The 9,906-nt window shown below is 41.7% G+C and overlaps 1 protein-coding gene across 1 annotated transcript; it reads right to left on the minus strand.

Annotated features, from left to right (window-relative positions):
• Positions 1-396: 396 nt before the first annotated feature.
• Positions 397-7,260, minus strand: LOC139709560 (acetylcholinesterase-like). The gene is made up of 9 exons (XM_071621521.1): positions 6,869-7,260; positions 6,134-6,285; positions 5,353-5,430; positions 4,220-4,338; positions 3,087-3,257; positions 2,246-2,532; positions 1,862-2,077; positions 1,246-1,419; positions 397-589 (listed from the first exon to the last, which is right to left on the minus strand). Exons 1-9 carry the CDS (start codon positions 7,258-7,260, stop codon positions 397-399), a joined length of 1,782 nt encoding a protein of 593 aa, XP_071477622.1.
• Positions 7,261-9,906: the final 2,646 nt, after the last annotated feature.

Genomic DNA, 9,906 nt, shown 5'->3' on the forward strand with positions numbered 1-9,906 from the left:
GTATATAATATATATATATATATATATAGAGAGAGAGAGAGAGAGAGATGCACAGGAGTCGACACAAATATTACAATTTTGTATTTCCATCTCTTGTCAATTCCCAATTTTATTTTTTAACTCGCAAAAGCCAACGTTGGTCCTATACTTGACAATATCTTGCATAGAGAATGTAATTTATAATCTGAGCAAACTTTCTCCATTAATATGTCATCTTTTAACCACTGACAACAAAACTTTTATTACACCACTTTTTAGGTACATATCTATGCAAAATTTCTCTGATATATACATACAAAATGGTAGATTGATTCATTCAGGATAAAGTGGTAGAGATAGATTGTTTCGCTACATTCTGGTCACTCCATGACAAATGATGGATATCGTCTTAAAAGTCTACTCTGCATTCATTTGCGCTTGTAAACGTGGCAAAATGGAATTCCAAAACCAGCATATCATCGTTTTAACACCCACGTCATTCGTCATCGCAGGCGAGAGATTCTTGGAGACCTCTGTCTGTGTGTTGTAACGTGGCCAGGGCGGCAAGTTGGATACAAGGCGTTTGTGATCTCTCGTTCCAGTCGGATCTCTAGAAATAGAAATTGAGATCGGCAATGATGAGTAGGGTGGAAGCGAAAGGCATCTCAAAGGACGTCGAACTATTACTCTGCATTATATGCTCCACACTGTGTTTAGAGGGCCTTAGGTGGAAATTGCATGTTACAATCTATAAAAGACATGTTTGTATTTAGGCATAATGCCGCTGGAGATGTTCATTAATTATAGTAAAAGGAGATAATAGTCTTTTTGTTGGAAAATAGAAGACTACAAAAAAAAAAAAAAAAGTTGTCTTGTAGCACTGGGTGCACTTCTGATCGGTCGGGATCGATAAGTCGTAATGGGAACTTGTTCTTCCCTTGAACTTGACATCTTCCTTATCATTGAGGAAATAGTTGCACACTTCAAATATCCGAAAGTTTCACAGGCACATGAATTAACACATTTCTTACCAAATCAGTCTGCTGATTTTGTAGCCCCCCCCCCCCCCCCGACGTCACTACCACGTAAACATTTTATGATGAGTCTTAGCAGGATAGACTGCATTTCTGCGGACTCTCACGAAGTCTTTGGACGTCATCATTTACGAACTTAGTTCGCCAGTCCCGTCTTCCACCAGTCCAACTGCAGGGAAGGATAATAGACAGCTAAACACTTGCTATATTTTGCATGATAGAACAATCTCACCCGGTAGACGCAAAGTTGGTCCAATACTGGATAACCTGCAACGTCATATCCACTTCGGTTGGTGTCAAGGTCCAGTTGAGCTTGGGCATGAAGTGTACGCCGAAGACAAACAGGAGATTTTCACCGTGGTTAACTCGCGTCCATGTTAGAGGGCGCCAAAACGATTCGCTGGGCCTAAAACAAGCGAGCAGAAAGTCATAAGTCGCCCTTGCACAAGTCGAAAAATTGGCTAAGTCGAATAAAAGTTGTACCCCGGGTGGATAGTAACATGCGTTAATTCTATTGTGTGAGTCAAAATTCACGAAAGTCGAAAATTTCCGCCTTGGATTCGATTTAGGCAGTTAGGTTGACTGTAGTATATTTGTTTATCAGGCTATGGAGTCCAAATTGTTTTCTGGTGGTATAAAATTGGACCTAACCTGCATGGCTCTGTGTGAATGAACGAAACTTTTCATAACAGAGTACGTTCAAAGAAAATATGATTGGTTATTATTTCATTTTGTCTCTGTCTTTGCATTTTTTTCCAGACACAGTGTATGCCTTTATCTTTAAGGAGGAAAATAAAAAAATGACAAAATATAATTTAGACTTATTTCAAACGATAAAATATTCTTACCTGTGTGTCATGTGATACTGATAGACCTCCAAACCAGCGTTTGCAGCAAAATCTGCGACAGCACGAGTTGGGCAAAACATACTCATGTCTCCAATAATTTCGTTGAGTGCGTCAAAGTAATCAAATTTGTTTTTGAACGCAGAGCCATTGTTTAGAAAGACTCCGTCGACATTCTTCACACCGCTGTTGCTCTGGATAGGATTTTCACTTTGGTAGCTGTGTTTTTTAGAGAATTTCGTAGTTTCATCCAGATCACAGCTATGGCAAGACTCTTCATCCGATATGCCATTGCAATCCCGTTGTATCACGTCATTGCTATCGTAGTTATCATTGGTACGTTTGTCCCACAGGCCCGCGTTTGCCAAACTGGTGTCACGCACAAACGATCTATACAGCACCTCGATTAAATCTAGAAGAGCAGGATCGTCAACCCGTAACATGTTGGACAGATGCCGCCGAAATTGAGTGTAGTTGACGGCTGGTGTGGAATTGTGGTTCGGAAAAAGCGTCATCATCGCCATCATGCCTTCATCGGCATTGGCGCCGATCAGAAGGCTGACGTTATTGAATCTACCAGCCTCTCCGATGACGTCTGGCCAGTCCGGAATCACCTCGTGGTCGACGACGGGAACAAATGCTATGTCAGCTGTATCCCCCATCTCTTCCAGGACCTTGAATGTGATCGAAAATATAATGATTGGTTACAGTCGTTACAATAATGCCATAACAACAAAATTCAGCATTCGAACAGTGCTGTTGCACATAACATTTTCAACGTCGTATTGGCGGACGTATTGGAGGATAGTTGCCCTGAGCTCGGATAGGATATTTTTCTTAATGCAGTTCTTTTGGTGCAAAAGAGTTTATTCACACCTTTGAGTGGTGTGGTCTAAATTCGACAAAAATCCACCTGTTCATCCATCAATTATCAGAAGAACAATTCAGAAACGGCAGAGCCAAAGTCTAACAAGCAACACCAATACTAATATTGCATTCAGCATATTTCTTCAGAGCGGTCGAATATTTACACACGCATGAATAGATACACTGTACATACATTTTTACATCCAAACTGTTACTGGTATACTCTTTTCAGCGTTTGTTAATATTTCTCCACTCGTAGAAATGTAGATATAGTACAAAATACGTGCATAATGTTTGTCAAAACGTGAGAGAAACAGTGAATAGTGACAGATATGTTACGAATGTCAAAGTCACTGTTGACCTTTTGCTGCATCCCAACAAAGTCGTCGGCAGGAACCCCCATGAGACACGCCTTGAGTTCAGCCGACGGAGACACCGTGTCACACCCAAGCAGAGTGCCCAACACGCTCGTTCGAGTCTTCGCTCTCTCCATGCTGGGCCCTCGGGCCCACGAAGATGTCGCCGCCCCGCTCTGAGGAAACATTAAACATGGAATATTCAACATTTTTGTTGGTATTAATACTTCCGGGTCAGTTAGCTAAGATTATATTGACTATTTTGTGTTGTGCATTTAACACGTCAACATTGAAACTGGGCCTACATAATACTCATAGCTGTGCATTGATCCTTTATAGTAGCTTACTTATGTGACACCACCGTATGAGCGCAAATATTTTACGTTAAAAAATATACAATATTTGTGATTTAATGGTAAGAGCAGCATGCTGAGAAAGTGAAATCCAAGATCTCAAAAAGATCTTTGTATTGTATCTCCCTTTCTCGGATCCAAGAGGTCAAGAACACGAGATCTAACACATCTCTCTTTGTCTTCTCAGACCCTTGAACATCAGATCTCGCCTACTCGGACTCGAGAACACGAGATCTCACCTCTTCGCCTTCTCGGACCCGAGAACACCAGATCTTGCCTCATCGCCTTCTCGGACCCGAGAACACGAGATCTCGCCTCCTCGTCTTCTCGGACCCGAGAACACGAGATCTCGCCTCATCGCCTTCTCGGACCCGAGAACGCAAGATCTCGCCTCATCGCCTTCTCGGACCCGAGAACACGAGATCTCGCCTCATCGCCTTCTCGGACCCGAGAACACGAGATCTCCCCTCCTCACCTTCTCGGACCCAAGAATACGAGATCCCCCTCCTCGCCTTTTCGGACCCGAGAACACGAGATCTCGCCTCCTCGCATTCTCGGACCCGAAACGGTTGAGAAGGAGAAGGAGAGGAGATCTCTTGTCTTCTCGGTGGCACTCATAAGCTTCCATACAAATGCAACTCAGTAGCTAGTAAGTTAGTAAGGTCACGAAGAATAAAAAAGGATGTAGGTTACTATATTGTCGGTGGCTATCGCACATGATCAGTGATGTTATCACATAACGTGTCGATATACGGTAGACTCGACGCTGCTACGGTAGCCCTCACCTGCATTATAGCACGCTGGAAGAGTCCACTACTAATGGGGGACATAAGGTGGATGTGGACGCTGGAAGACCCTGCACTGTCTCCAAATAACGTCACCCTACTGGGATCTCCGCCGAAGGCTGTAAATTGAGAGTACAGATTTAATGGTTCGATTATGATACAAATTATCACATGCTTTTGTTTGAGGATATAAGGTACGCTAGGGTAATGATAATGGCAGGGCCCTCTGGTAGAGCAGTGGCAACACTGAAGAGGCTACCCAGGATAAATAAGACCTTATATATATATATATATATATATATATATATATATATATATATATACATATGTATGTATATATATATATATATACATATAGATATATTATAATTATATATGTATTATAATATATATATTATATATATAAAGACATGATGGCAGCAAAATGAATAGAAGGGAGAAAGAGAGAATTAAGAGTTATAGAGGTAGACAAGCAGAAGAGAGAAAATACCTACATACACACATGCAGGTAAAATTACGATATCACTTCTCTTCATACTTTTCTCAATAACAAGTCGACAGCTCGATTCTTGACACTTCCCCCCTCCCCCCCCCCCCCACTACTCTGACAATGGTAATTACGTCAACTTGGTGTACAGCTGGCACCTCTGCTCTCATGCCTCTTGCATGCCATCAATCCATCATGATACTGATTTTGTAACCAGCTATTAAAGATAAGGACATCGGCTGAAGAACGGATTTGAGAAGCAAATGGCAATACAGTATGTATCTTCGACAACTCTAGCTCATGTAGATACAAAGTGTATGTAATTTGAACTGCAATATCCTTTTCGACGCATCGAATAATAATTATTTGAAGGCGAAAAAAATGCCACTGGGTTGCTTACATAAAGTCCACTGTTCTTCTCATTTCTTGTCTTGGCCCTAGTTCACATTTCAATATTCGGTATGTCTAATGAGTAATCTCTTTCCCCATTGAAACCACAGCATATCGTATTATCATACAAATCCCATTAATGCACTGTGTACTGATTATCCTTGTCTTTGTTTTCCGATAAACTACATGTATAACCAAATTTATTACCGCTGTTAGGCTTGCAATTTATTCTTTCGACGTTTCTCACATTACTCACATGATATATGCTTCTGGATCCATCGGAGGGCCTCAATTTGATCCAGAATGCCTAGATTTGGTGGGATCTCATCATCGCCTGCAAAATATAATATCACCGAATATTTTAATTTGTATTAACATTAGAGTACCTGGTATGTCATATCACCAACGGAAATTACCGTCGACAAAGACCATCAGGCTCTTATTGACACTTAGAGGGTACGTGTCGGGAAGTATACGTGGCATTTTCACTATGTCATGAAAGATTATATTGCAATACATGAAGTACTTGCTGAACCTAATCGTCAGTCGCAAACGAGGAGAACTGAACACTAATCAAGCCACATTAAGCCACATTTCCAGTCAGTTTGCTTCTCAGCAAAAAATTGACAAAGTCATGTCGAGCATTCCTGTATGCCGCATTACGGCTCATTCCCCCCCCCCCCCAAACTTGATGAATATGTATAATAGATAATTGTTATCGGACTAGATACTATCCTGTATAGTTGGTCTCGTTGGCAGGTGAGATATTGTGGCAGGTATAATAACTTTCAGCGTGCTGCTCCACCCAGGTAAAGTCCGTCGTGCAGAAGAAAGCCAGTATAGGGATATCACGTATGCGAAAACGAATTAAGGGTTCCTAAATATCGGCTGCACTCTTCAATACCTATATTTATTCGATGACGAGCTAGGGCCACGTTGAAAATTAACCAGTCAACTGCGTATCAGCTCACTCTAATGCATTAATAATTGTCTGTAAAATTGGTATATCGGCATAATAAAGCAAAGAAGCTACTCACCTGTTGTAAGAAACCCAAGAACTCCGATGCGGTAGTTAATAGTCACTGCGATGATGTCACCAAGGGCAACCAATGGCAAGGGTGACAGCATGTCGACCGTCCCAGCCCCGAACATGAATCCGCCACCGTGTAGCCACACCATAACTGGAGCGCTTTCGGGCTAGTAGAGTGAGTTTACATAAAGTAATATCATTCGATCATTCGACATGGTTCATGGGGGGTAGACAAAATGTGCTACCCACCCGGGTCCAAACCCCTCAGAAATGCCTAGATGGCGTATTAAAGAACAGATATCAGATTAATTGTATCTAATCCACAAACGACGACGACGTGTTTATATCTAAAAGCAGACCCTGACGTCACCTTTTTTTTACACGAGTGCGTAGCAAGTAAACACATACCGGTACACGAAGAGCGACCCCTATGATGGCTTTCCAATTTTGTATCTTCAAATGCATTGTGTTCTGGACCTATAGCTTTAACGTGAAAGGCTATCTTCATGACAATATGTAAGAATCGCAAACGATTAAGTTGTAACCATAACGTGACACAGGGGTGCTGATTCAGATCATTGATTAAGACATAAAAACGGTATTTAACGAAACCCGACATTTCTAAGGCCTACATGTGGACATAGGTGGTCAACTGTCACATGTTTGCCAACTGCTGAGATTATAATTACGATGGCGTTGGGGGAAGTGCAATGACCTCTTCCAACTCGTCTTGACCCTTAACCTTACCAAGGGTAGAGGTGCAAAGACGTCGAGAAACAGGCAGTCTTCACTTGTTCCCCACTCGGTGTTATACACTGGATGTGGTCCCTGTGGGCAGCTCATCCCGGGCTTCGAACCATCGACCTCCCTGGCCAGTTCCCGAGAGACCGGTGGACCAAATCTACGAGGACCAGTAGGGGGTTCCGCGTAGCGCATACCGCTGTAGATGGCTACATCTCGTTCCACAGACACGTCGTCTGCGCTGAAAGTTGTACACGTGCCGCGAACGACTCCTGATGAAGTTCGTATCAACGGGGCTGAGCAGAGATTCTCCCCACATGTTAGGTTCAAGAGAATGCCGAGGCAGCAGAGAAGAAGAAGACAGGAAGGCCACCACCGCCGACTGGTCGCCATCTTATCAACAAACCCTTGGTATTGTTTTCAAGTGGGTAGAAACGAATGCTTGAAAACGCACCTTTCGATGCAAATACATGTACTGCCCTTTCGTGCAAAAAGAATTGCCAATATTGCTATATACCTGTCCCAATGCTCGTATCGTCACGCTTTCCAAGTGTTTTACTAGTGGTACAATGTGCTGGTACCGACATCTCCTCTCTTGTGCGGATGGAGAGCCCCTGTAATGGCACTGCATTGTACCGCTGTATATCATTCAAGCTATCAGCAACCCTCACATTTGCATGATGCAGGTACAGTTCAAGTTTAATGTTCGCAATATGCACAATCCTGTCTTTGATGTCTGTCTTGTGTAAATTAATGCGTGTCTGTGTGTGTGTGTGTGTGTGTGAGTGTGTGTATGTGTGTACGTGTGTATGTGTGTGTGTGTGTGTGTGTGTGTGTGTGTGTGTGTATGTTTGTGTGTGTGTGTGTGTGTGTGTGTGTGTGTGTATGTGTTTATATCACTCCTGATGTGTGGGAATCGAGACACTGGAAACTCTTGATCATTGTTTCCCCTTCAGGTGATCCTTACCATGTCTTCCTCCAATTTTTCACTCTTTACTTCGGAAAATAATTTTAACAGAAACCTGACACTACTTTATTCTTGTCCTCTTTAGTATGGAGAGTAACATCGGAGAGAATAACGAAAGTTTCACCGATGTCGGAGAAAGGCCAGGAATTTATTCACCTTTTGATTAAGTCTTGTCTGTTTTCAGGAAGCGCTGATGTCGGTCACAATCACAGTGAATATTCAAATCAGCTAAGAGGATGACTTCGTCATCTCGCATGTCGCCCGTTGTCCTTGCCCAGCAATCCTCACCAGATTTCGAGAAAAAAAATCATGAAATGAACTCCGAAATACTTATACGAACCCTTCCATTATCGCATTGTTTTAGAGTTGTAGTCATTTAAAAACATTGATCGCTTCTTTTAGGAGGATTGAAGTTGCCCAAATACTGACATGTTCTTAACTATAAACCAATGAAAAAGTTGCTACACAAATACATCACATCTCTCTCAAATGTGCATAATGTGACTGTGACCCCATTCATCAAACTTTGTTTCGAGAAAACAGGATTATCTTCACGCCATGATCTATCATTTGGGTCGTATTCAAAGAAACAATTGCTGCCCAATTTTCCACGGCCTGGTTTCATACGGCGCCATGTAGCGCGCAAAATAGGGGGAAAAACAACGACCTTTATTTTCGCCTTAATGTTATACTTTTTTCCTACAGTATATATTATACACGTACCAACATTTAAATAACAAGATTTTCTATTATACCCTAGAAGGGCACGGCGCTTCAGGGTCATCGTCTAGTCCCGTGAGAGCGCAGCATGTTACAGCGGGAAAAAATAATTTGTGTCGAGATCAAAATTTCTATATGAATGAATCAGATCGACATACGAACTTATTTTTATATCGATACGGCAAAGAGACTCCCTGGGGAAACAGTATTATCAAATTTCAGCGATTAGATTTCGTTTCTAGAACTAATGCACTGAAGGAACAACAACCCCTCCCCCTCCCCCCCCCCCCCCAAAAAAAAAAAGGTGGTGGTCGAATCCAGTAAAATGTCCCAATTAGGCCTATCTGATCAAGGGAGCATGGAACATAATGATCATGTATAAACATGCGATTCTATCTACAGCACTTTATTCACAAATGCATTCACGAAGTTACCAATAAACCCTGAGGGAGCAGATTAACGAAGTCAACCAATACATGACGGCTCACACTATTTTAAATGGTAATGCAAAGGGGAGGCTTTCGCGTGCATTTTAATTTCGCGAATTTCGGCGCTCGCGAAATTCGCGAAATTAAAATGCACGCGAAAATTCCTCGTTTTACAGTACGTGGCTCACATTTTATGCGGCTATCAATGGATATGGTGGAGCACGAAGCAAAGACAAGCACATCAGTATTACTCTTTCTTTTTACCCAACTTTATTGTATTGTCTCACTCATATACATTCATTTTTTTGTTTGTTTGTTTTCTAAATCAGTAAAAGTATTTGTTACAGTGCAATCACAGAAGCTCAAGATTGTTTTTTAAGTCAGTATTTAAACAAATAAAATTGATAACAACTAATTTCACGCTAGTGAGGGTGCACGGCATAAGCTCGGCTGAACAAGGCGCAGACAATAACGGAGAAAAAAAAGGTGAGTAAGGAAACTATAGACGTCGGTTTTCAGACGCCGTTCTGTCACCTGGAATATACTGTATTAATTAAAGTTCTTAGTCTTATCAGTGCGGTATTTTCACCAGGCGAATGTCTTATCAGTAAAAGTCAATATTGCCAAATTGTTGGGAAGCCGTTTACTTTGACGCATTGCGCGTTGACCTTGACCTATATGCTGTATATTTCATTCATAGGGCATATCAAAAGTCTTAACAAAATACCATAGAAGTAATTTCCCCATCCCAGCACACACACAAGAACTTTTTCGTATCATGATCACTGTATATACATGATCGTCATAACAAGCCATCAAAATACTTTGGAACAAAACTCGTTCGTAAGTACGTAAATTTTGAATTTAGTTGCCAATACGTCAGCAACAAAACTCCAGCTTGGTCATCATAAAGATCAAGTACTA

The sequence above is a fragment of the Diadema antillarum genome, unplaced genomic scaffold (genome assembly GCF_040938485.1).
Source record: "Diadema antillarum isolate AM-2024a unplaced genomic scaffold, OU_Dant_1.0 seq00001450_RagTag, whole genome shotgun sequence".
NCBI lineage: Eukaryota > Metazoa > Echinodermata > Echinoidea > Diadematoida > Diadematidae > Diadema > Diadema antillarum.

What these genes read in the sequence shown, in the direction of transcription:
- LOC139709560 (XM_071621521.1), bottom strand. Translation starts at nt 7,260, where the DNA reads ATGGCGACCAGTCGGCGGTGGTGGCCTTCCTGTCTTCTTCTTCTCTGC. An exon ending in GATCCAGAAGCATATATCAT is followed by an intron (nt 4,339 to 5,352) that starts GTGAGTAATGTG and finishes CTCAATTTACAG; the next exon opens with CCTTCGGCGGAGATCCCAGT. An exon ending in CAGTATCACATGACACACAG is followed by an intron (nt 1,420 to 1,861) that starts GTAAGAATATTT and finishes CGCTTGTTTTAG; the next exon opens with GCCCAGCGAATCGTTTTGGC.